The sequence below is a fragment of the Rattus norvegicus genome, chromosome 7 (genome assembly GCF_021556685.1).
Source record: "Rattus norvegicus strain SHRSP/BbbUtx chromosome 7, alternate assembly SHRSP_T2T, whole genome shotgun sequence".
In the NCBI taxonomy this organism is placed as follows: Eukaryota; Metazoa; Chordata; class Mammalia; order Rodentia; family Muridae; genus Rattus; species Rattus norvegicus.
This window is the reverse complement of record NC_141540.1, coordinates 45,124,693-45,151,362: the sequence shown is the minus strand read 5'-3', so window position 1 is coordinate 45,151,362 and position 26,670 is coordinate 45,124,693. Positions and strand designations below refer to the sequence as shown.

Below are 26,670 nucleotides of genomic sequence, written 5' to 3'. Positions count from 1 at the left end.
AGGGAAGAAAGATTTTTTTTTCTGTGTGTCAAAAGGAAGCAAATTTGAAATTATTTCCCCCATGGAAAAAAATCACATGAAAACCGTTTACTTGACTATATGCAGAGTTACAATGCCCAGGGCTAGAATTCTCTAGGGCTGCATGGCTATGGGGTATAAATTATTAAATCAGAATTTTAAAATGAAAAATGAAAATGCATTTGGAACTCTGCAGCGTGTGTTTTACTGTTTAACTTCTAGTAGTATATCCAATTGAATTATCTTTCTTTTATTATGTTTTAGTAATATTTTTTACTAAAGTACCAGAAATAGATTTTTCTGAATAAAAATGCATGAAAGCAAAATGCACATTTGCAGTTACCAGGGAATCTCATAGACAACAATAAAATGAGTGTGAGAATTACATCTGCTGCCTAAAATCTCCAGGTTACTTCTAACCCATGCTCCAGCATAAATCCTTAGTTCTTATGTTTGATTGCTGTTTAATATCATGTGAGTTAAATATTAAAATAATTCTGAAAAAGCATAGTCACAATAGTATACCAAAGTCTGCACAACCCTTTTTTTTAAAAAGGGAAATAAGAGAGTTTATTCTGCAACCATATACAAGTGACCTTGACTCTGGGAACACAGATTTCGGTTTCCCCAAATTCCATATTCTAATTAACTCTTAGTTCTAAGTACTTTCATGAATTATTTTTATAGTAACAGAACAAAGGAAGTCATGAATCAAGGCATTTTTCAAATACATTAGTGGAAACCTTGATTACAGTGGAGCAGAGGAGTCTCAGTTCAAGGCCTCAGGTGATCTCTGGTGAACCTTAACCTCTTGGTGGATTAAACTGGGTTAACATATTCCAGGAAGTTTGTTAGTCTCCAAATGTTAGGATTGGCAGAGGGGTGAGCCAGCAATGGCTATTCATAGGGCTAAAGATCCGAGATAAACTGCAATTAGTCTGGAGTTACAACAAGAGCTAATCAAGTCAACCAACCTTCACAGTCTCAGCCTTTCAAGGAGGTCCTGATGTCTGGCACCTTTTGTTCAGAGGGGGTTGGGTGGGTCTACTATTTATTAAATATTGTATTGACTCACATAGCTGGGATGGATGAGTCTGGTGTAGGTGAGATTGAGTAGAGGGCAGCATAGCCATCTCAGAAGAAAGCAATAGCTGGCAAACACATTAAGAAAGAACCTCTTGGGTCATATCAGAATGATTAGCCATCACGATATCACGATCTGGATTTGACCTTATATAAATCCCATCCTTTGAGTCTACCATAAGACTTACATGTGAAAATAATAGGTCTATTATACTTAAAATTAAAATATTCAAGTACATTAGCCTACTAGAAAAACATAACAGAAAAAGGAGACTTGCATTTTCTGGGGCCAAAATTAACCTTTAAAAAGCTACAGTGACTACATGTTCCCCCTGTATGTACAGTTACTTGGATTCCATGAACTATTTTACTTTTAGCTGGAGTGTTTAAATAAATTTATCGTTTTTAAATTTCAGGGGGTTTTTGGTTCAGTTTGATCTCTTGTGGAGTGGCTCTGCTATAGCTCCAGGAAGTGAGTGCGGATAATCCGTCAGATCTATTTCATTCATGGTAACCGTTTATCCAAAATCACAAGGCGCGACTCTTAATGTTTCCCATATTATCTCTTAACATCCAGCCCATTCCTATCAGAAAATTATATTGCAAATTAGAGAACTATTATTTAGAAAGATGAAGCGTTTCCTCCAAGGTCAAATGGCTAGCACAGGAAAAACTCGGGAGCCTCAAGTAATTCTTGAGGCCCCTGGCTTCAAGCTGCAAGCGTTTACTGAGTTTATTGGCAATTACCCAGCCATCCCACTAAGCTCCCTTAACTTGCTGGAAGGCCATGCTTTCCCAGGGGTAAAAAACATACAGCATCCTTTCCAAAAAGAGCTCAGTTGTCTGCGCGCACACACACTGTGGAGAGAAAGCAGTTCGAAGCAGATGGAACTGGAACACAGAGTTCTCCTTCTTCCTAGGATGGTCTGTTTTAATCACCTCGCAAATGGCATAAATTTCTCCTTTCGCCTTTGTGCCAGGAGCAACTAAATGCCATTTCTTTTATTTAGTATTTTTTCCCCAGCAATAAAGACACCAACTTGTGACAAAATAATTACCAATCCAAAGAAATTGTGGACCTAGAACTTGTATCTCCAGGTCAAATCATAGCCAGTGGCAAAAATTATTTTCAAAGGAAAGGTTTTGTGTAGTGAGCTTTTCTTGAAGATGGCCTCAGTGGGAGAAGATGCCTCAAGTCCCTGAGAGACTTGAGGCCCCAGGGAGGAGGGAGGCCTGGTGGTGGGCAAGCATCCACTAGGGAACAGTGGGGAGAAGGAATGGGGTGAGGAATTGTGGGTAGGGGTACCAGGAGCTGGGGAGCAACAGCTAGGTTGTAAATAAATACATTTTTTAAAACTGATAGCATCAATACTTATGAAGAGTAGTTGAAACAAATTAGGTGCCCCTCCCGGGTGAACATAAGAGAATTAAAGAAAGATAAAGTGTTAAGAGTTGTAGTGTGAGATAAATTATGTATGACCAGTGTACTGGCTGGTTTTGTGTCAACTTGACACAAGCTTAAGTTATCACAGAGAAAGGAGCCTCCATTGAGGAAATGTCTTCATGAGATCCAGCTGTAAGGCATTTTCTCAATTAGTGACCAAGGGGAGGGCCCATTGTGGGTGGTGCCACCCCAGGGCTGGTGGTCCTGGGTTCTATAAGAGAGCAAGCTGAGCAAACCAGGGAAAGCAAGCCAGTAAGTAACGTCCCTCCATGGCCTCTGCATCAGCTCCTGCTTCCTGACCTGCTTGAGTTCCTGTCCTGACTTCCTTTGGTGATGAACAGCAATGTGGAAGTGTAAGCTGAATAAACCCTTTCCTCCCCAGCTTGCTTCTTGGTCATGATGTTTGTGCAGGAATAGAAACCCTGACTAAGACACCCAGCAACATGGAATTAAAAAGATGAGGAGAACCAATGAGAACAGCATCTTCAGAAGAGGCCAGTATCGAATATTTTCAAATGCACTGTCTTTTATTTGGTGAATTTATTTTACCAGGATCTGTGTGAATTTAAAAGTAGATCATGGTTATTGTACAAAACACAATGTTTCTTCAAGTGTTTTTGTATTCCATGCCTGTTTTTCACTAGGTGTAGTAATAACTTAATAAATTTTATCCAAAGCAAAAAAAAATGGTGGGGGGGAGGAAGCATGTTGGTTCATTTTTCTTTTACTCAAACATTGGCCAGCCCAACTCTAAACTTAAGTTCATCAAAATCTTGTTCTGGGGTCTGTTTATAAATTTTCTCTGGCTCAGGCACATATCCAGCATAGATCGTTATACATTTTCATTTTGTTTGTTACAGAAATACTTGGTTAATCTGAAAACCCATTTTTGTTCAAGTTTAGGAATCCATTGTCTCCCTTTCCCACAAATAGGTAAGGCATCCCATCATATTCCATTAACAGGCAATCCTGTCTGCATCAACGAACCCTTCCCCTGCAGTGCATCACATCACAGGGGCATGTCGGACGTCTTCTACATTATTCTTTAAGGTCATCTCAAATACTATTGCAGTGCCTATGCTGACCGGTAACAAATCAAAATTTAACTTCAGGTAATTCAAAGATCACTTTTGCCCTTCAGAGCAAACCTACAACTTTATATTTCTTTATCATGCCTGTCTTAAGCTATTCTGGACACTCTGGAGTTTCATACTGACTTTAGAATAAATTTGAGATGTCCTGAGAAGAACCAGAGGACTCTGGATGATATGGTATCAAACAGGTCAATCTAGAGATAATTATATGCACTGGTCAAGTCAGGAACGTTGTTTTAGAGTCCGTTCTCTTCCTCAAGCTTTTGGTGCCCTGAGTAAAAGTTTAGGTAGGGTTGGGGATTTAGCTCAGTGGTAGAGCACTTGCCTAGCAAACGTAAGGCCCTGGGTTCGGTCCCCAGCACCGAAGAAAAGAAAAAAAAAGTTTTGGTCACTAGGCCTGGAGCCTAGATGCCTTTACCTGATGAGTTATGTTGCCAGCTTCCATTGTTCCCTGACATTGAAATCTTTAAGCACCTCATTTCTATACCTTCATAACGTAACGAAATTGCGAACCCCACTTGTCATTCTACGCTGTAGAACACTAGAACTATATCTTGATTTTGGGGCTCCTTTTTTAAATTTCTTTTTTTTCCCTCCATCTTTCTAACTTGGGTATTTCTTATTTACATTTCAATTGTTATTCCCTTTCCCAGTTTCCGGGCCAACATCCCCTAGCCCCTCCCCCTCCCCTTCTATATGGGTGTTCCCCTCCCCATCCTCCCCCCATTACCGTCCTCCACCCAACAATCACGTTCACTGGGGGTTCAGTCTTGGCAGGACCAAGGGCTTCCCCTTCCACTGGTGCTCTTACTAGGATATTCATTGCTACCTATGAGGTCAGAGTCCAGGGTCAGTCCATGTTTAGTCTTTAGGTAGTGGCTTAGTCCCTGGAAGCTCTGGTTGGTTGGCATTGTTGTTCATATGGGGTCTCGAGCCCCTGCAAGCTCTTTCAGTCCTTCCTCTGATTCCTTCAATGAGGGTCCTGTTCTCAGTTCAGTGGTTTGCTGTTGGCATTCGTTTTGGGCTCCTTTTACCCAAAGTTTTTTTACTCACCCCAAACCCACTACCCTACTGCCCCACACCCAGCCCGCTGCCGACTGAACTGAGATTAGTTTTTTTGCTTATCTCCTACCTGAAAGGTAAACATGGTATCTATGTTTCTCTGTCTAAATTATGTTGTGTCACACACTAATGCCCTACAGCTATATCCGTGATATCGTCTATGATGGTAATTCATCTTTCTTATTGTTCTATAAGAGAGCAAGCTGAGCTAACGATTTGTTAGGCTTGCTCCCTGATGCCTTAAATTTTTGCTGATTAAAGAAAAACCTCTCAATTTTCACCTGTGTTCCGTGTTTTCATACTCATTCTTTAAAATCGAGAACTAAGCATTTGGGTTCTCCTTTCAGTCATACTGAAAATGAGTAATTTTTTCGAGAAAAAAATTCAAAAATAAATTGCTTTCGGTTTTGAGTCAGGGTCTCCCTTTGGGACATACATTGTAGACCAGGCTGACCAGGTATGAGATTAAAGATGTGTGTCAGCCAGCCAAAATACAGCAAATACATAGGCGAATGCCAGCAGCAAACCACTGAACTGAGAACAGGACCCCCGTTGAAGGAATCAGAGAAAGGACTGGAAGAGCTTGAAGGGGCTCGAGACCCCATATGAACAACAACGCCAAGCAACCAGAGCTTCCCAGGAACTAAGCCACTACCTAAAGACTATACATGGACTGACCCTGGACTCTGACCTCATAGGTAGCAATGAATATCCTAGTAAGAGCACCAGTGGAAGGGAAAGCCCTGGGTCCTGCTAAGACTGAACCCCCAGTGAACGTGATTGTTGGGGGGAGGGCGGCAATGGGGGGAGGATGGGGAGGGGAACACCCATAAAAAAGGGGAGGGGGAGGGGCTAGGAATAACAATCGAAATGTAAATAATACTCAACCTAATAAAGAAAAAAAAATGTGTGTCAGCACTTGCCTGGCCCCTCACTCTGTACTTCGGGAGTTACTGAGACCTTGAAGCTTCAGTAACACTTCCGAGAATTTTATCAGTTCACTATTATTTTTTTAAAGAGCCTCCTTTGCTCCACTATGATTATATAATTTTGATTGTTTTTCTGACAGGAAAATGTTTGCTTTTCAGTTTTGAATGTAGCCCATCTCAGCAGACGGATTTTTCAGTCGCCAATTAGAAGATGCTTTTCAGCAACTTCCCTGCGTGATCAGCCAACTTTGTCTCTGTCTCCAATGCATCAAAGGATACTCATATTAAAATTCTGCCAAGGTGCTCCCCGCCAACTGCAGCCCTGGGACTTTGTTGAATTTGTGTATGCTTTATGAGCTACGGCTGAGAGTCCTGCCTGAAATCTTGGAGGGAGTAAAACGGGCGTTGTTTTCAGTGAAGATTATCACAAACAGCAGAGATGGAAAAGCACAACTTCACTCCTTGGTCTGTGCGCTCTGACTTGCTCACGATTCAAGGATGATTTTAATTGTCAAACTTTGAAATTTTATTAAATGTTTTGTGGCAATGTACTGAATGAATCCCAGACATACATAAATAAACAGGCAGCTGTTTGCAATTTGCATTTTATCAGTTTTGAAAGAGCACACTGTTCTTCCTGTGTCTTATTTTCAGAATTTGTGCGTTATCACCGTTGGCTACCCACTATATACTATGGAGTACTTGAATATCTCATTCTGTGAATTTTCATTTTCGATTGTAAATCAAGATGATTGCTGGTCCTTTTCTCTTTTCTCATTTTCCTCGTCTCTCAACCGCCAGGCTTACTTACTCCCATTTCTTCTTGGCTCTGAGAACAGAAATACACAAAATATTTCATTTTCTTTATATTTTTGTCTGGGACATCATCATTAATTGATTAATATATATATATATTATAGTTAGTTGGCTACTATGAAATCTAAAGGCAAAAAAACAACAAAAACAAAAACAAAAACAGAAAACAAGTGGATGCTTTCATCATTCCATTTTAAAAATGCCTTTCAAGTTTCCTAGGTTTCTTCTTCTCAATGTTTTGGAATGTTGCATTTTGGATGGTGGGTTTTGAAAGACTGAACTAATATTTCACGTAAGCCTGCATTTAGAGGAGGCCTAGAGAGAATGGAATGAAGTTCCATAACAGAAAGACAGGCACCTCCATAGTCACTCTGGAATATCCCTATCAGGATGCACATGTGCCTACAGGGGAAGACTGGCCACCTTTAGCTTGTGTCCTTGATTCTCATAGGCAGACAACTCTCTCCTCTCCTCTCCTCTCCTCTCCTCTCCTCTCCTCTCCTCTCCTCTCCTCTCCTCTCCTCTCCTTTCCTCTCCTCTCCTCCCTTCTCCTCTCCTCTCCTCTCCTCTCCTCTCCTCTCTCCTCTCCTCTCCTTTCCTCTCCTCTCCTCCCTTCTCCTCTCCTCTCCTCTCTTCTCTCCTCTCCTTTCCTCTCCTCTCCTCCCTTCTCCTCTCCTCTCCTCTCTTCCCTTCTCCTCTCCTCTCCTCTCCTCCCTTCTCCTCTCCTCTCCTCTCCTCTCCCCCTATGCCCATGTAACACTTTCCCAGAAGACTCCTCTGGTCCTTTCTCCTCTCTCCTCTCCTCTCCTTTCCTCTCCTCTCCTCCCTTCTCCTCTCCTCTCCTCTCTTCCCTTCTCCTCTCCTCTCCTCTCCTCCCTTCTCCTCTCCTCTCCTCTCCTCTCCCCCTATGCCCATGTAACACTTTCCCAGAAGACTCCTCTGGTCCTTTCATACTCCTGTGGTCTTGGCTGCCAGTGCCTCAGAGGGACAGGCAAGTGGCAGCTTGTGCTTGCTTTCTTCCCTCTAGCAATCCATCTGCCCACTGGGAAATGTCACCATGGCTGTTCTGTGCCCTAGCAAGATATGTGTAGGGAAAAAGAAACAGGCTAATCTTTCTCTTTTTATTCTGAGGATGACAGCAAAAACTGGAAAGGATGAATTTGGGAGTTAGCAGTTTCTTTGTGTGCTTTGTAAAATACTGGATATCCCTTTTATAAAGTGATATATGTATGTGTATAATTCATATAATATATTCATGATATATTGCAAACATGTAAGATAATACATATATGTATAGTATATGTTTAATTTAAGTCCTCATTCTTCATGATGTAATAGACCTTTGTATACAAGTTCAGTTGAATTAAGTGATTTCCTAGTCACTGTGCTTTCATAACTGAGTCACACTTAAAGGTTTCCCTTGGAGTTTTATTCCTCTCCCAGACTCTGTGCTGCCCCTCCTAATTTCTGGGATGAATCAAGGAGAATGGGCCAAAGAGAAGACATAGCTTCAGCAGACCTATTATAGTTATGTCTTGGGCTGGATAACCCTCCTAGTTTCAAAACTTTAATATGCACCCTAATCACCTGGCCATGCTGTTAAGATGAGATTCAGCCATGGCAGGTCTAATATAGAAACTCCACCTTTCTAATAAACTCAACGGGATGATAATGGAAGCTCATCTTCAGATCCTAATTTTGTGAACAAGGGTTTGCTCTTTGGGTGCTGGACTGGCTTCTACATATGCCTCTGTCAGAGGCCATCTGCTGAGATTACAGCTACGTGCCACCCTCAGCCCAGTGGGGTTAAACAACAAGCACATCTTTCTGCAGTTCATCCCTTCCTTTGTAGCCAGAACACCTAGTGCATTCACTCCCCATTGAGCCCCACAGGACTGTGTGATGCCCATCAATGTAACCCTGACTCTTAGAATTGTTAAGAAGCCGTCTTTGACTTTTTATGTGGAACAGCACCTGCCTTTTGACACTGAGAGTCTCTGCAGAGCTTTTCTCCCCATTATGCACCTAAGAAGTGCAATAGAGCCCCGTGTGGATGCATAGACCCTGTGCTACACATAGGACCTGCACACTCACCTGCTGAATAACATGTTTCTGACCGCTGATACTTCTATGACTGCTGTTTAACCATTTGGTTTTGGGAGGCATAAAGGGCTACTGTGGTACAAAAGTAGCCACTCTGGCCATAGTAGAGCAAAGACAACTTCTTTAGCGTTTCAAATGTATCCCTCTCTGATGAAAACCTGCAACTTAGAAGCGCTTATTTCCTTCAAGGATTTTCATCATATCCTCATTTTTTTTTGCTCACTCTCTCTCTCTTCCCTTTCTAATTAAGTTTGATCACACATCACAGTTCAGTCAAAGTTAAGAGAAAAATGTGATCAGGTGAATAATACTACATCAATATTCTCTTGTAGCACATCTGGGTTTGTTATATCAGGGGAAGCATAGGGCTATCTCTAGTGAATAAACGCATGTAGATTCTGGGTACTGACTCATGGCTGAAGTCAAGTGAGGCTGTAAAAAGTGTCATATAAACTGTTTACCTTGGAGAAAGGAAAACATCCAGTCTTTATGTGAACCTCCAAGAAGGACCTAGTATAAGGGCTCATGGATTCAGAATATTTTAAAATTTCTAGGGTGTCCATTTAGATATGTTCTCTATCTGAATTATCTCTCCAGAAAGAGTCAGTTGCCTGACGAATAATTTGTGTTCACTGTAAACTATTTTCTAAGCAAATTAAGGCATCAAGCTGTTCAGCAAAAGACCCACCTGTAGTCATGACTCCTACAAATGTCTGACTTGCCATTTCCAGCATTCCTGTTCTCTGAATGAGCAAGATATTCAAGAGGGAGAATATGGATACCCTATTCTTGGTGATCAAATGATGCATTGCTAGTCCATACTAGCCTACATGTGTCTCTGATGACTTCAGCAAGACAGTGTCTTATTACCGATAACACATAAACAGTTAAAGCTGTAACACCAGGAAGCAAAGTAACATTATCCTGCCACAGTACTAGCGACCGCTCACTCCCCAGGCCTCATAGGTATTTAAGTGATCTTGAAATTCTTTTCAGTTTTCAAATGTTCTAAAATCTGTTTCTTGAGCTTAGAACTTGTCATTTATCTCCACAACTACAGGGCACCTTAAAGCCACCGGTGTGTATTTACCTGGATATATCTTTTCAGTTTTTGAATACGTTTTTGAAAAAGGAATTCTTCTTCGCCAGGCTGAACCATTATATGATGTTGACATATGTTTGTCTGAGAAAATTAAAAAGGAGACTGCTAGCAAATGATGCTGAATTAAACAATTACATTCCAAGAGCATTTCAAAGCTATAAACATCTCAGCAGTAAGAATTATCCTTCATGTGTTTCCTCTGCCATTTGAAAACAAGTGAGTTTATTAAGTCCACTTACATGATCAGCAAGCATGGTTGCAAATCTCTTAATTTACAGTTCATTTGCTTAAATAAGGTTCTATCCCATGAGGCTATTCTAGAAGACAGAACAGTACAGAACAGAATACAGTATTTCACAGCCTTTCTTCTGTGACTTAACACACTGTCTTACTAATGTTTGTAAAGGCCATGAACTTGAACGAGAACACAGAGTGGGTTGTGGGGTGGGGGGCTTGGAGGAAGGGAGAAATGGCATAATTATATAATTTCAAAGAACAAAAGAAAATTAATATTCCAGCCAAGAAATAAACTACATTATAAATATTTTTAAACTTTCTTTTAAAACAGTAACAAGCTGCATTTCCTTTTATGAAGTGGCCTCTATGAATACCGTGACCGCAGTTTGTGAGTTTGAGGCCCCAGGAAACCAGAGCAGGTGTACACACACGCACACTCACTCACTCACACACACACACACACATACACACACACTCACTCACTCACACACACAGAGCTAATTCATCTATAAAGTCATGTTTTTTTCTCTTGACTCCTCAACATTGTTGTATTTCTATTCTCAGGTTATTACTACAAAACTATAGGTCTCAGAACATGACTCATAATAATACCAAGAACTTTCTTTTTGGTGCACATCATTTTAAGGTAATGATATTTGCATGGACAAGGCATAGCAGTAACCAGTACAATTGCTGGTACATTCAGTTCACACAAATCTATACTTTGGCAACACACTGTATACATTGTAGCTTTCATAGCTGTCACAGTATTACAGAGAAAATAATAAATATCATAATAGTAATTAAATTAAAGTTTCTTCCTCGGAGCTTATACTCATTTGCTCATATACATCCATACATCACTGTATTCTAAAACAAATAATTAAAACATCAACTTAAGTTGTTAAAGACTGACATAGAGCCTTCAGCTACTGTTTGCAAAAGTTCTTGTCAGTTGGAACTCCTAAATTCCACTGTGAATACAAAGCTACAGTGTGAATTATAGAGAACTGAACGGTATTTTGTTAAGTTGGGAGAGCTGAAACCCATCTTCAAAAGTGCAAAACTCATCTAAAGCAGGAAGAAAAAGCGATTCTCCCCTGTGGCCTTGTGCTTCCTGACATACACCATTCCTTTGCCTATTACATGATGAAATGATTTAGAAGGCCATGTGGGAGAGATGAGAGGTTGTCAGAAATATTGCAGTTAACCCTCACACTAACCCTTTCCAAAAGTAATCACGATGTCCTCAAGAAAAGCCGGGGTAGTAGTCTGACAGTAATAATTGGACAGTGCACTTAGTGGAACGAGAAAATGTCAACCACGTAAAAATAATCCTCCCTAGCGAAATAAAACTACCCAGGGTGAACAGAGTGCAGTGCGTGGAGGCAAAGCTTTAGGGAGGAACGGTGTCAACCCATCAGCGCCCAGCCTGTGTATTCTCCCACGGCCTTTAAATCATGTGCACGACTGCTCATGGATAGGATCCTCTGACTACTATTGAAGATGTTACAATGATGCTGGCCCAGGAAAAGCAAAGAGAGCGAGGAGGGAAGATCAGTTCCCCATGGGGGAAATCCTCCTCTAAGTCGAAGCGCAGTCAAGAGCGAACCGCATCTATAAAGAGCCTCACCTGGACAGAGGTTGAGTTTGGGGTCCTTGTTGACATCAGCTTTGTTGTAGGACCCGCTCGTGGGCCTGCTTCGGGGAGGGGCGTTCAGTGTGACAGTTCTTACCGCATCTCTTTGAGCATGCGTATAGGAGGCGTTCTCGGCATTCCGGTTTTTATTGTGATGATGGTAACTCATTTTATGTTTGGGATTTGGGATGTGCACTGCTGTAAAACGAAAGAGGAGAGATGAGGGGCAAAACAGGCTGGATTCATGTTCATAGAAATACACAGCATGTGAAGCATGGGCTATCAAAACAGAAGACTACTCAAGCTAAAGAATGACTCAATTCAGAGAAGAATTGGGTAAACTTTAAAGTAGACTTTAAGTTACATGAAAGTGAAATTATAATTAGAAATATCTCCAAGCACTTGGATATTCTACCTCTCCGCATTCCAGAGCCAGGAAAGTTCTTCGGTTCATCATAAATCCATTTTCTTTTCTTCACACCTTTAAAATGAGGCTTCCTCACTGGCTGGACGTCATTCACTTGGAGAAGATACAAATTTTTACAGTTTTTAGGAAAAAACTTTTATCTGAAAATTACCGAGGTGATAATTACATATCTGTGCATTCTCACATCAACCAAAAGCGTGTCGCTCTAAAACAAGCTTTTAGAACAAAGAACGGCTGGTTTTTAAGTGTCAAGAAAAAAGTCCCCCTTGGAAACACATTAATGAGAAAAAAAAAAAACCTTTTGATAAGTTGCTTTCCTTAAAAAAAAAAAAGTCTTATTGTTCCCCAAAGGACTGTGCAGACTCCTTAAAAAGAACAGAAAAGTACACTCCAATCATAATTACAAATCCCAGCATAATGCTATTTTAAGGTCACAATTGTTATCTTCAAAATAAATCCTTTTGTATTTTCTAAGCCTGTACTACCATTTCTTTATGCATTAGGTTAATGCACAAAGCACTTTTATTGAATTTTGCCTTACTCTTTTGTACAGCATTTTGAGGTTGGATATGCAGATAGTTTGGTTGAGCGAGGCTAAATTTTAGAAACTGTAAGATTCCAATCATTCTTATCCCACATTTTATGCTGATACACTCACATGCATTCTCAGTTTTTTTTTCAAGACTTTCTAAGGACTATTTTTCAGAGACCTTTAAACTAATTTCATAGACGCATTCTGATATTTACAAGTGACCACAAGGAAAATGAGTGTCTGTGTAGAGATCACATTAAGCCTCTTTTAATAGGCTAATGGGTCCGTCTTGCCTTAGACTTCAACCTTAACTTAAGCTTTAAGCCCTCAAAATCTTTGCCTCTTCACCATACATCATGTCTCATGTCCATTCTAGTCTCCCACACATAAGTTGTACTATTAACATGAGTTTCCTGAGGGAAGTAATTATCATTCTCCTTCAGTGCCTGAAGACCAAGAATATTAAAGTAGTTCAGAAAATGAAACAAGGAAAAAGGGAAATATGGTGGGTTTAAATAATTGTGGACCCCATAAACTCATATATGTGAATGTTTGTCCAATAGGCAATGGCACTATTAGGAGGTGTGTTCTTGTTGGAGTAGGTGTCATCTTATTGGAGAAAGAATGTCACTGAATGGGGCGTGTTTTGAAGTCTATGTGCTCAAGCCCTAACCAGTGTGGAATCCAGTCTCCTGCTGCCTGTGGGTCAAAATGGTGAATTCTTGGCCCCTTCTCCAGCACCAAGTCTGCCTGCACACTGCCATGCTTCCTGCCATGATGATAATGAACTAAACTTCTGAAATTATAAGCCAGCCTCAATGAAATGTTTTCCTTTATAAGAGTTGCTTTGGTCATGGTGTCTCTTCAACAACAACGGAAACCCTAAGACAGGGAAGGAGAGAAGGAACCAAGAAGACCGCCTCAAAGAAGTAGCTCAAAGTGCGACTGCCAAGGGGAAGCCAAATCCACAGTGATTACAAAGCTGCCAATATGTTACATGACGGACAAAATCCAGCTAGTGACCTTCGGCAGAGACAGTTTGCATTCATGTCAATATGCACCTAAACTGATGGATATAATTGCCTGCCTCCTATATCACCATCTGTACGCTAAACTTAAACATATCATCTGTTTACTACTCAGTGCTGGCTTTTCCAACCACGCATTTCTCCCATTCTTTCTTATCTTCTGTTTTCAAACTCTACGTCAAATAAGAAAAGCACATGCAAAATAAGAGGAATGAAGGGCTTGGACTACTGTCTTACTTGAAGAGGGGTTCTCTCTGCACTTCATGCTGATGTTCTCCGTGGCATTTAAGACGTGTGTTGTAGGCACTAGGCGAGCAGTTAGAGGATGCTTTGGATGAAGACCGTTCTTGCTTTCTTCTATGCAAGTTAAGAGGATAAAATGTCAGTCTTGGAAACACTTCAGATGGGTGCACCTATTACGGTTGTGTGGCATTTTCTAGAGGGCATGGGTAAAATTTTCTGCCAACCTATCCCTCAAGTACTGATGGAACTTTAAAAAAAAAAAGCTGAAACTAGCTATCATTTCAATGCAAAAGTGATAATTCTGCAGCAATATTTTCACATCTCCTTGAGATTTTGTTGGTAAATCACATGCTTTTTGAGGAGTGGACCCATTTAAGCTCTCAAGACACTTTCACGGCACCACATTCATTTCCCTGTGCATCGCAGAGGGGCTATCCAATAGACTTTCCCCAGTTACAGGAATGTTCTAAGTCTGTGCTGTTTCATATAATCTCCAGTAGCCACGTGTCTGTTTACTACCTGCTGTTGGGGCCAGTGCAGTTGAAAAGCTTAATTTAGAGCTTTGTTAATTACAATTAAAATCAGGCACTCACACATAGTTAGCTAGAGCCTTAAAGCTAAACTTAAAACTAGCTGGGTTTTTTTTTTCTTTACGTGAACTTCATTAATGGATTAGACGTAAAAATTTAGCTACAAATATGAGAGAGATTTTCACATAAACAGTCCACTAAATCACTTGACACAAATGACTTTTCCTGTGCATCTGGCCGCCGGAGCACTCTCAGTGGCATTCAGGCAAAGTAGGACAGAGCTGTAGGGCAGATGTTTACTGGCGCTACAGAGCACAGGTTCTCAACCTGCGGTGGCAACCCCTTTCACGGGGGTCTTGTCGCAGATGTTCTCCATATCATACGTTTATGTTATGATCCATAACTGTATTAAAATTATAGTTATGAAGTAGTAGTGGAAGCCATTTTATGATTGGGGGGTCACCACAGCATTAGGATCCATATCATGAGTTGCAGCATTGGGAAGGTTGAGAACACTACCCCCGGGGTACTCACAGGCTGTGGTTAGCAATTACTGTATGACATGGATGTCATTCATGGGAATGAATCTCTTCCAAGTGTTTCTGAGGAAATCCAGTCATTCTGCTTTAAGTTGCCAAAAGAAAACTAGAAAGGTCTTCTGATTGCTACTCAAGAAGGCCAGTCACTTTCTAGCTGGAGGACTTCTCCAACAGACAGACTTTTCAGACTAGAAAGCAGGCTGTAATACATAAAACAATTAAGTACACAGCCAGTCTAGAGCCCTGGGGCTCTGGTGTCCTGTTTAGTACTTTTTGATGTATTAGCTTTTGATTACATTTGGTTTTCATAACAGCTAAGGTATATGGTTAATTTCTCTACCCAAAGTACAGATGGGTCAGCATTATAAGGCAGTTCAATCACCTTTGGCATTTGAGCCTTTTGAGGTGGTTTCTTTGTCTTCAGCTAATGCTTCACTTTCATCCACTCCAAGAAAGATGATCCTCTGTGGAGCATAGCAGTCACCTCCTGGAATAAAATTGTACAGTCAGGGGCGGCAAGAGTGAAAAGAGTCACATGGCTACCTTTCAAGACAGGAATGATCTTCACAATATCCCGGTTTTCTCTAACAATGAACTTTAGATATATTCACAGCACCTCTAACTTATCTTTCATATAAAATCTCCAGATAGTAGGAAGGCAGTTTTCCTTTCCCCAGGGCTTCTATTTATTTTTCAAGACAAACATGCAGAGTGGATTTAAAGACCACATATATAATTTATGGTCCATTCGCCGTGCCATTTATTCTATTAAGCAAATAAACTATTTTAAATAAATAGTTGGTATTCGAGAGATGGCATATTTATGTATACAAGTACACCTGTGTGCTTACGTGTGTGTGTGTGTGTGTGTGTGTGTGTGTGTGTGTGTATCCATGCAGCATATGTAAAGATCTTAGGACACTTTAATTTCAGGTGTTGGCCTTCACCTTCCACCATGACTGAGAAAGTGATTCTTACTTGCTGCTACATTTCTCAGGCAAGCTCTCCCACCACTTTCCAAGGATCCTCCTATCTCCGGCTCCCACCTTGATATAGAATCATTGAGCTGACAGACATGTAAAATACATGTATGGCCTTATGTAGGTCTTGCAGATCCCCATTCTTACTGCCAAACAGGTTTCCTACTGAGCCGTTTCTTGATCGCCTAAGTAACCTTCTTTGAAAATAATATTCAGATGAGGATGTAGCTCAGGGGAGGATCATGCCCAAGGCTCTAGGTCAATCTCAGTCCCCACCCTGACAAAAGTTGAAGTTAAAAACATGATTAAGGAATAACCTGTGAACAAAATCGAGATGTCTCTAGGGGTGCGACAGTGGCTCTTATAGATTAAGGAGATGATCTATTTGGACTTTAAGGCCTGCTCCTAGTAGGTAATTCGTGGATGGTAATGAAAACTTCGTCAACCCCCTGTGATTGGTAAAGTCATGGAACCAACTTATTCCAATTTCCTAAATGAGTATAGTTGGTAACTGCATTCCAAAGACATATCATTACACACAAATTACACAGCTCTCACCCCTCATCAAAGGAGCTTCTCTTTACAGAAAACAGTGGCCATTACAGAAAGCTACACTGGTCAAAACACAGAGAACCATGGATGAGACATAAGCCAGCCCCAGACACACTCCCTACACCTAATGCTCCAGAGGCATTACGGAAGGAGGGATGTAAAGAGTCAGAGGACTAGCACATTTGCTGGCAGTATTTTCTGTATGTGATAGTGAAACTGCACTCCGGAAATAACAACATGGTCACGCAAACAAGACCTGCATGGCGACAATACCAACTGGCATATCAACACACATGGGGGAAGTCTCACAAGGTTCCACCTGTCGAAGAGTTATAAATAATTAAATGGCTGCCTGAAAGGAGCTGCCTGAAAGTTTACTGTTTACTAAAGTTTGGCGGTAAAAACATATTAGTGAATAATTTCAAAATATGAGTTAAAAAATTCTTTCACAAATTATATGAAGATTTTCGCCACTTAAAAAAATTACATATAATTTATGTTTTGACTCTACATGTAAAACTATATTTGTCCCTATTTCCTGTCTTGTTAGAGTTGGCTCCCTCTTCTAGCCTCTTAAGTTCATGTAAAACAAACAATAAAAGTTGCAGAAGGAATTCTAATTTCTGCTTCATGAGGTCCTAATCCATCTGTGCTGAGATTTTGGCTGTCCTGATGCTGGGAAAGTCTTGGGAATGCAGTCACAGCTTCTCTGTGTGCGTGTGTGTGCATTTACATGTGAGTGTGTATTTGTGTGTGTGTGTGTATGTGCACGCTATTGTGTCAGGTAAATAGTGTTTTTTCCACAGACATCCACTACCTCTGCCTTTCTCAATCTTTTTACCTGATATTACATGTTCATCACTGAATCTTGGGTTGAAGGCATGTGATACTAATGACGTATTGAGAGCTGAGCACTCTACCACTTCTTTTTTCTTCTAGGTCAATGATTTGTGAGTCTCTGTATTAATCTCCATGAGCCTAAACACACACACACACACACACACACACACACACACACACACACACTTGATCAAAACACATTATTTGTATGCATGGAACCCTCAAACAATAAAAAAATATCATTGAGAAAATGGCCTCAAGGGTCTCGAGCACTAGTCAGAGAGCTCAGCAGCTGTGCGCTGTTTGGGAGGCAAATCTTGAGTGTAAGCTTCCCCAGGGGAGAGAGATCTTAAGGACCAGTCCAAGGAAGCTCTCGGTTAAAGCCAGAAAGATTAGGCTTTAGAAGCAACCACCTTGCCTCAGGAATGGCCATTGTAACATGGCAGACAATATATCACCTATCATGACCCTCTTCATAAGACCTCGGAAACACACCAACAGGTCGAAATGTCCTACTGCTGATCCACTTGTGCAGAGAAGCTTCTCTATGGGTAAACAACCTCAGCCACACATTAGGTAGTATTTTACTTGCAAGGTCCAGCACCTAATTAAAACTGAGAAGCTATACTAAGAAACACAAAAGTTCATCCAAACCACGGGAAAGTGGAAAAGAACTAAGTATTCTGAAATTGCCAAAATAGAGGAAAATAACATAACAATTTAAAAAAAGAGAGAAAGGAAAAGAAAGAAATGACCAAGAATTTAGGTAGAAAATTCTGTAAAAGCTCAAAGAGGAGGTAGACTTTTATACAAACAGGACAAAATAATAAGACATTAGAACAACAGCAAGGATCCAGTTGTATCTAGAGTAACCAATAATAAAAACACTAAATTTAAGAGCTGTTGAGATAAAACTGAACAACTTGACAAAAGAGAAGTTAAGGTAGCCTGTTAAGTTCATTGAAATGTGTTCAATGCCATCAAAAATCAGGAAATAACAAGGGATAGGATAATCAGGTACCAGGAGCTATCCAGCAGCTCAGCGTGGTGGCATGTGGGCAGGAAAGTGAGTCAGGACTGGGTGAGCACAGGAGAGCTGGTCCTCACTGTAGGAAGGAGAACTGAGCCTGCCCCTTACCTGAGTGAAGTAGGAACACTTTTAAGTACAGGAGAGCTGGTGGGCTGAGCAACTCAGCTACCTCCCAGGCCCAGACACAGGGCTGTGAGCTGGTCTGCCTCATCATCTATCCCATCTACAAACTACTGGAGCACATTAAAGGGACCAGTCCTACAGAACCAAAGCTATGTATTTTCATGACACAGGCCAACAACAGGATATCCAAGAGAATCCCGATGAGGATCCAGTGTAGCAGAAGACAGAGGCCTGGAACCAACCAGTGACTGACTCACTGCAATGAATGATTGCAAGTAAAGTTGTTTGGGCAAAAGACCATACTGTATGACACACCGTGATAGCTTCCATAGCAAGAATAAATATATATATATATATATATATATATATATATATATATATATATATATATTTGCAGTGGGTAGATATGGAGGGATGAGATGAATAGGATTGGGGTATAAGATGTGAAATTCACAAAAAAAATCAATAAAAAGTTAAAAAAAGAAAAAGAAAATAAATAAATCACCCCGGGCGTATTCCAGATAGCCGCAAGCTGGAAATGATGTCTATACTGTCTGGTACTTTTCACAAACACCACGCAGAGTGGTAAGAAATTTGAATTCTCAGCTGCACATGTTCCTCGCTGGGATCCAGCAAGGTGATGATAGGCTCAGCATTCTCGTTTTCTGTGTTTTCATGAGGAGATGACCATAGGATGGGACTTTCTGGAGGACAACACAGCACTGTGCTGCCACTGCAACGCAAGGGAAGCTACAAGGGATCTGAACCCTAACGCTTGTGCCTGACTAGTGGCACAGCCTCAGCAGAGCCACTTAATACTGTAAACTCCGCTTCCGCTCTAAAAATTAAACAGTTTAGTATTTGCTCATGGAAATCCTTTCCCCTCTCTCCCTCCCTCCCTCCCTCTCTCCCTCTCTCCCTCCCTCCCTCCCTCTCTCCCTCTCTTCCTCCCTCCTTTCCTGTCCTCCCTCTTCCCTCTTTTTATGTGTTCAGAAAGAAAGGAGTACATATATAGACTATGTTTTAAATAGGCACAGGTTAAATATATATATACATATATATATATGTTCTACCTTCTTATACATATATCAATGTGTGTATGAAATATATACAGCAATGTCAAAGGACTACTACAGCAACCAACAATGTGACTATGTCTCAAACAGCTCAAATACTGAACGAAAATGCTCAAACTATAGGAGTCCAAACTCTACATTTCCACTGAAATAACAATTACAAATGCAATACTGGCAGCAGTTTCCAATGAGTGGGGACCACTGCTTTAACTAGAGTGAACTCTCTCAGTGACTGAGGACTAAAAGCTAATTTTAAGTAGTCTTGAGATATAACAGAACAACTTAACTTGGTATCAGAGTAACCAAAACGTCCATGAAAATACGGAAACACAGATGAGTATGCATGTGGAATTCTTCCAAGCTATCTATCTCAGAGCGGCATGCCTCATTAAGTTCCCAGTTCGAGAATGCATTAAAAGTAGTAAAACTAAAAACAATGCTTCACAGGGTAAAATTGAATCTGGACTCGCTGGCTATCATGCTAAAATTTACCATCTTCCTCTCAAGATGTTCTATCAACTGTTAAAAGAATATAATTATCAATTTAAAGTGTGTTACTCTCCTATGCAAAGACACAGGGGATGTTTCCGATTGAACATCCTATGGTGTCTGGAGAATTAGCAAGGCTCACTCTGTCAGGAACCCCGACTCCCAGATGAATGCGAGACTTAGCCTCCTTCGGCACTGCAGCTAAGTCTTTGTATTATGATGAAAGCGTGGAGCCATTCTCACATTTCCTAACTCCCCACAAAGCAAGAAATACATAAGGAAGTCAATGATTTACAGGAAAGGGTTAGCTTATCAGTGACTGAAAATAATCTGTTTGCCCCCGCCTCCCCTCAAAGGGATATGGTTTAGTAATATTTTGCCAAAGTGTAAAATTAGGGCTGGTCAAGGAAGTGGACTGCCAGCTTTGCACCCTGGGTCTCATTAGGTCTTCAGCATCTAAGTGAAACACAACAAGGAAATGTAGACAGAAGAAAATGGCTGAACATCGGACCTATGGAGCACATACATGCTCCAGCCTCGGTGACATGTAGTTTCCTCTTCCAAGCCTCCTTCCTTTTTTCACACACACTTTCCCTGTGTGTCTTGTTTTTTATGTTGTTGTTTTTTCCACATCAGGAAAAGATGTCCACATCCCAAGAGCTTAACATTTCTATCAGAGGATGGATTTTCCCATAAGCTAATGGGCAAGAGTCTTAAAATCCTTAAGCTATGATGAAACGGTGAGGATGTGTGAATTGGTGTACATGACGCATATATTCAGATATCACTACCTCAGCTCTCCCCAAGTATTTGTTAGCTGCCTCCCCTGCACTTGACTCTGAGTTAGTATATCATTGCATATGCTTAATATCTGAGTTAGTTGTAGTCTGGAGTTGAGCGTGCACACATTCGTGACAGAAGTCTCGTAACAGTAGAGAAGTTGGAATGTCCTGCACATTGAGTGTACATTTTCCCAAGGTATTTGGTAGGCATACCAGCCTTTCAGGGCATCTTAGTTTATGATGTGTCTCCAAACCTTGCATCAAACAGCAAACAGAAAAAATTAAGGACCAACCAATCGTTCTGGAAATAATATATTTGGAACCATCCATCTCACCTCCATTTTCAAAAGCAGCAATGTCAGTCCTTGGTTTCCTATCCAATGATGTTTTTGCCTCTCCTGCCCTTTCAAATAGGCTAAACTTTGTTGGAACTGTAAGACCATCTCCTAGGAGTAGAAATAAATTTTAAAAAAAAGTCAATCGAGCAACCAGTACACTCTAAATATTGTGATAGGATTCATAATGACAGTTAGGAAACTTAAACATTAATATAAACACTGTGATCTGCTGAGTAGTACATAAACACATTGATTTCAAGCTAATTTTGTGAATGACAAGAAGTAGAGGTTTATTCTTCTAGTTGGATTGGCAAGTAAATGACAATTTGGGTTTTAGCAATCTTACACTATTGTATGTGCATAATATGTTTAGTGTACTTGGTGTTTTACTGTAACAAATTTGCAATATTTAGTGTCTATCTCTTCGTGATTGATTTAGCAAGCAGTATTACTGCCTAAAAATTCTAATGGGGGGAATTCTAATGATGCTTGATAATTAAATTATTCTCATGGTTTTCATTGTATATATCAAGATATTCTACTTTGAAAATAAACTGTTGACTTAAAAAATACAAAACAAATGAAAAACAAAATAAGAAAACAACAAAAAAAAAATCCAGGGTTTTTTTTTTCTTTTTTGCCTAAAGTAGCAGTGTGAGCTTCTGAATAGGATAATTTACCAAGAAAGAATACTTTGTAGCTACCAACAGCATTGCTGGGGACATTTGTGAAGGGAACCCAGAAACAATAACAGTGTATCAAAGGCAATTTCCTGCCTTTGATACTTTTTGCTATAGTTTTGTAAAAATGAAGAAAGCCATATCTGTAACTTACTTTCAGTACTTCAGAAAATCATAGTGGAAGTGTTCATAATTATTCTAACGGTCATTAAAAGCCTAGATGTAGTAAAATAGTAGCATTCCCTGTCAGTTTAAGTCAGGGACTTTCAACCTACATGTTGAGATCTCTTTGGCATTGAATGACCCTTTCACAGGGCTTGTCTAAGACCATCAGAAAACAGGTATTTACATTAAAATTACCAGCAAAGGCAAGATTAGTAATGAAGTAGCCGCAGAATAACTTTATGGTTACCACAATGTGAGAAGCTGTATTAAAGGGTCGCAGCATTAGAAAGGTCGAGAACCACTGCTCTAAGTGAACTGGATATACAAGAGTTAACTTTTGAAAGCAATTGAAGGCAATATTTATATGTATACAAACCTATATGTTATCTATCTTATAACCTTACATTTTTAATTTTGAGCGGTAGGTTTGTCTTTTGTTTTTGTTTGCTTGTTTTAAGGTTTCTCAAGTCTGGTTAGTACAAGCCACAGCAGGCTCCATCTTCTGATAGTCTATTACTGCCACCTTCTGCCAGGCACTTAAACAGCTTGCTACACAGGGAGGGAGGGAGGGAGGGAGGGAGGGAGGGAGGGAGGGAGGGAGGGAGGGAGGGAGGGAGGGAGGGAGGTACAGACGCTCTGTTCTGCATCCAACTGACCAACCTCAGCTCTCTCATCTCTTTTCTCTGTTCTCCCTTCTCTCTGACAGCTTCTGTCTCTGTGCACCCTCCCTCCTTCCTGTCCTCCAGAGAAGCAGGGAACAGTCTTCTACCGCTATGCTGTGTACACTTAAGCTCACACTAAGGACAGAAAAACCTACATAAACTTATAGCACCTGTGTACTCTTCTGTGAAAAGCCCCTGCTTCTGTACATAATACAAATGCTCTTTGTCTTGCTTTTAAGGACAAGATGCTGACCAGAAGCACTCAGACCTGTTTAAAGGGGATGCATCATCAAAGAAAGAGTCTGGTACTTACACATCAAAACAGCCTTAACACTGCCTGATACACAAAAGATGTTCATTCAACGGACAGACTGGTATTCTGCCTTTAACATCATTTTGTCACTTCCCTTTTGTCCATCCTGATCTGGGTTCCCCTTTCCATTCAAAATAAAACATCGAGTTCTCTTTCCCTGAAAGATTTACCGGTGAGACAGAAAGGCAGATTGTTTACAGAGTTCCTGTGTGGAGTGTGAGAGTTGCCTGCGTCTGTGAAGTCTGTTCATGTGGCGGGGTTCCTCTGGGGAAATATCATCACATTAATAGCATCCTTTAGTAGGAAATTTGGGTCATCCCGTAGAAAGCATCTTTCTCACTCACAGACTGGATGTATTATTTATCATTTTATCCTGCTCTAGTGTACAGTGCACTGAATAATTCAGGACCTATTCATTAAGTATCTCTTGCATGTCACTTTGAATATTGCCAGCTCGTTTCTTACCTTCTTGTAATTCACTGCCATTTTCCAAAGGCTTTTCTAACTCTTTCTCCACTGTAGGAGCTATGCTTTTTGATGATGGAATGTCTGGAGGAGCATGGAATCTATAGTATTCACCTAAACTCCCATGAGAAGAGAATGGTTAGCACGTGGATCATATCAATCAGTGGGAATTCCACAAAAGTATGATTTCTTACCAGATTTATAACACATCTCCTTTATTGCTCTTTTCTCTTCAATTTCTTCAGGGGTCTTTGTCCATAAGCTAGAAGCATCTATAGGATATATATTTTTTAAAAATTAAATTGCCCCAATTTCAAATGATCTGAAAATTTATAAACCAGAAAGAAAAATCCCCAATATCGTTTTCATTGGTGGATTGTTCTTTATCTAGTGTTTGAAATTAAAAAAAAAAAGTAGAGACTCTTATTTCAAAATGCCTCTATGTTTAGTATTTGAAAGAATCACTGAAGAGAAATGATGTATTTTATGTTCTGTGTCCAGAATTGAGAAGCTGAAAGAACAGATGCACTGAGATGCTGTGTGGGCAGGAGAGGGTAGATATGCGCCTGGCAAAAAGAGCAGTGAAGATGTCTGTGCATTCCTAAGCGCAGACGTTGTGGCAGTTGGTACCCACAGAAAGATGCATTTCAGGGCAGAGACAAAGTAAATTTGTTTTGCGGGTGTTTGTCTGAAGTTTATCTGTGCTGTGATGATATGGGAAGAAAAGAAAGGACCACGGCGAAGCACACATGGGTCCTGATCTTGTCCATACTTCTCTAAGGAATATCAGGGAGGAAGTAGATGGCAGGGCTTTATAAATTCCAAGCTACTCTCCGGATCATTAAAACTCTGCGAGAGCCTGATCAATACTGATGCGGATGCTAACAGCCAACCATCGGACTGATCACAGGTACCCCAATGGAGGAGTTAGTGAAAGGACTGAAGGAGCTAAAGGGGATTGCAACACCGTAAGGAAGAACAACAATATCAACCAACCAGACGCCCCAGAGCTCCCAGGAACTAAACCACCAAGCAAGGAGTACATGTGGAGGGACCCATGGCTCCAGCTGCATATGTAGCAGAGGATGGCCTTCTCTAGCATCACCCCTGATCCTGTGAAGGCTGGATGCCACCAGCATAGGGGGAAGTTAGGGCCGTGAAGTGGGAGTGAGTGGGTGGGTGGGGAGCACCCTCATAGAAGCAGGGGAGGGGTGGAATAGGGGGGTTTGCAGAGGGGAAATCAGGAAGGGGAACCACACTTGAAATGTAAGTAAATAAAATAACCAATAAATAAAAGGGAAAAAACTCGGAAGAGTGAATGTTAGGAGAGCCAGTTCAGAACAGTTACCTCTTCTGAGGCCGTTTGTACCTCTGTAAGGACAGGCACAAATGTAAATGTGGGATATGTCTCCCCGATCACCATACCACTGAACCTCTCAGGCCAATATACAGATCTCTCAATATGGTCTGTATATTGCATGTGAAACCTCTCATAGTTGAGGAGCATGTAGAAAAGACTGTGGGTTTTTGACATGTGTACTGCAAGCCCAGAAAGGGAGTACTAACCATTTGGTTTCTCTTCCTCCTCCTCCTCCTCTTCAAAGTTAGTTTTTAAAACTAATGGATGATGAATGGGTCTTGATACGTTCTCCATGGGTTTCAGAGGTTCCTGACTCTGGGTTGGGGGTGGGCTTCCTTCCTGACTTTCTTTCTGTAAGGTGGTATCTAGAGAGAAAACCCAACACTTTAGTCTGTTCAACAATTATTACTAATCCGTCCTTTGTTATTTTTTCATTGTTTGTTAAATAGAAATGGCCCCATGTCTTCTGGATTTGATAGAACTGGTATAAACTCACAGTGTCTGTGTTGCCTGAATAAGACCTGTTCAAAACCAAGTCAGTCAAGTTTCTAGCATGGAGGTCCCAAAGACCCTTCCCTAACTGAGGAACCATTGACAGTTAATGATTTCTAGAAGAAAGGATGGTTGTTCTTTATGAGTGTGAGCCTTGGTAGGTTGACCACATTCCAGTGGATGGCCACACACACACATGAGTACATGGACAGTAGAAACTGGCCTTGATAAGTTATTTAAAAAATGAGTAGAAATGTGGGAGACAGGGGGTGGACCTGAGAGGAGCTCTCAGGGGTGGGTGGTGAATACGATCAAAGTACATTTTATGAGTTCTTAAAGCATTAACAAAACTTTATTATACTTAAATGAAAACAAAATCCCTAAAATAACAAAAAGAAAAAATAAAAAGAAGGGGCTAGAGAGATGGCTCAGTAGTTAAGAGAACCGATTGTTCTTGCAAAAGGCCTGGGTTCAGTTCCCAGCAGCCACATGACAGTTACTGTCTGGATCTTCAGTCCTAAGGGATTCAACAGCCACTTCTGGCTTCTAAAGGCACCAGGCAAAAACATTCAGACAAAACCTCATACCCATAAAATAAATAAATACAGTAAAAATACCATTATTTTATTTCAAACTCACAGGCTGGTCTGTTGTCCAGCTTGTAGTTCCCTGTAAGCCAGGGTGACAATTGGAATTGGGTACCACTACACAAGGTTTATGTGGGGCTGGGGTCTAAACCCCAGTCTTTGTGTATAATAGGCGAGCCCTCTATCAACTATTTCCCTATCCCTTAAATCATTATGCTCTTAATTAATTGTATATTAAAATGTTTCCCTTATTTTTGAAAGTGTTATACAAATTTAATAAATACCAACATTTAGTCCATGACTCAGAGAAAATATTTCATTTGTTATACTTCGACACTGTGATGACCTGGATGACTTCACACATTCTGTGTGTGTACATCACCATGCAGTTGGTCACTGGCTTAAGATAGGTCAGATTTACAATGCTGTAAAGTGACAAGCACTGAGAGGGAACTGCCTGTACTTCGAGCTCTAGAATTCAATGTTTCCTCAAGATGACAATACTCTCTAGTAAGTCCCTTTATACTGGGCAGCTGGCAGCTATGAGCACACAGATGGCAGTAATGAAGAAGAAAAGAATTCTGCCTGCTGTCTTATTAAATTAAGGTACTCTGGTAGGTAGAGAGTATCAAATGCGTTTTCAGCTTGTGGTGAGTTGGTAGGGATGGCACCCTCGTGGATGTCAAGAAGTTGTGAGTGCAAATTGATCACAGGTGTTGCTTTTTGTTATACAGTGAGATGAAAGTGAGTTTAATAATAACGCATAACTGTTTGGTTTGGAGACATATATATACCTTCCAGTGGGCCTCAAGTCCACTCTAGAGCTGAGAATGACCTTGAACTTCTCATCTTTCTTCAATCTCCTCCCAAGTGCTAGTATTGTAAGGTAGGAGGAGGAGCTGGGGTAGTA

The 26,670-nt window shown here is 40.7% G+C and overlaps 1 protein-coding gene across 6 annotated transcripts in view; it reads right to left on the bottom strand.

Annotated features, from left to right (window-relative positions):
* Positions 1-6,132: 6,132 nt before the first annotated feature.
* Positions 6,133-26,670, bottom strand: part of Zc3h11d (zinc finger CCCH-type containing 11D) — a 37,433-nt gene continuing 16,895 nt past the window's right edge. For 4 of the 6 annotated variants that reach the window (XM_087558607.1, XM_087558608.1, XM_087558606.1 and 1 more), the window contains 10 exon segments: positions 24,888-25,046; positions 23,516-23,593; positions 23,322-23,435; positions 21,034-21,144; positions 15,209-15,313; positions 13,752-13,871; positions 11,943-12,047; positions 11,522-11,725; positions 9,640-9,732; positions 6,133-6,459 (listed from right to left, as the gene is read on the bottom strand). In XM_087558607.1, coding sequence (XP_087414733.1) covers positions 6,434-6,459; positions 9,640-9,732; positions 11,522-11,725; positions 11,943-12,047; positions 13,752-13,871; positions 15,209-15,313; positions 21,034-21,144; positions 23,322-23,435; positions 23,516-23,593; positions 24,888-25,046 — 1,115 coding nt within the window. In that variant the 3' untranslated portion in view covers positions 6,133-6,433. 6 annotated transcript variants of the gene reach the window in all.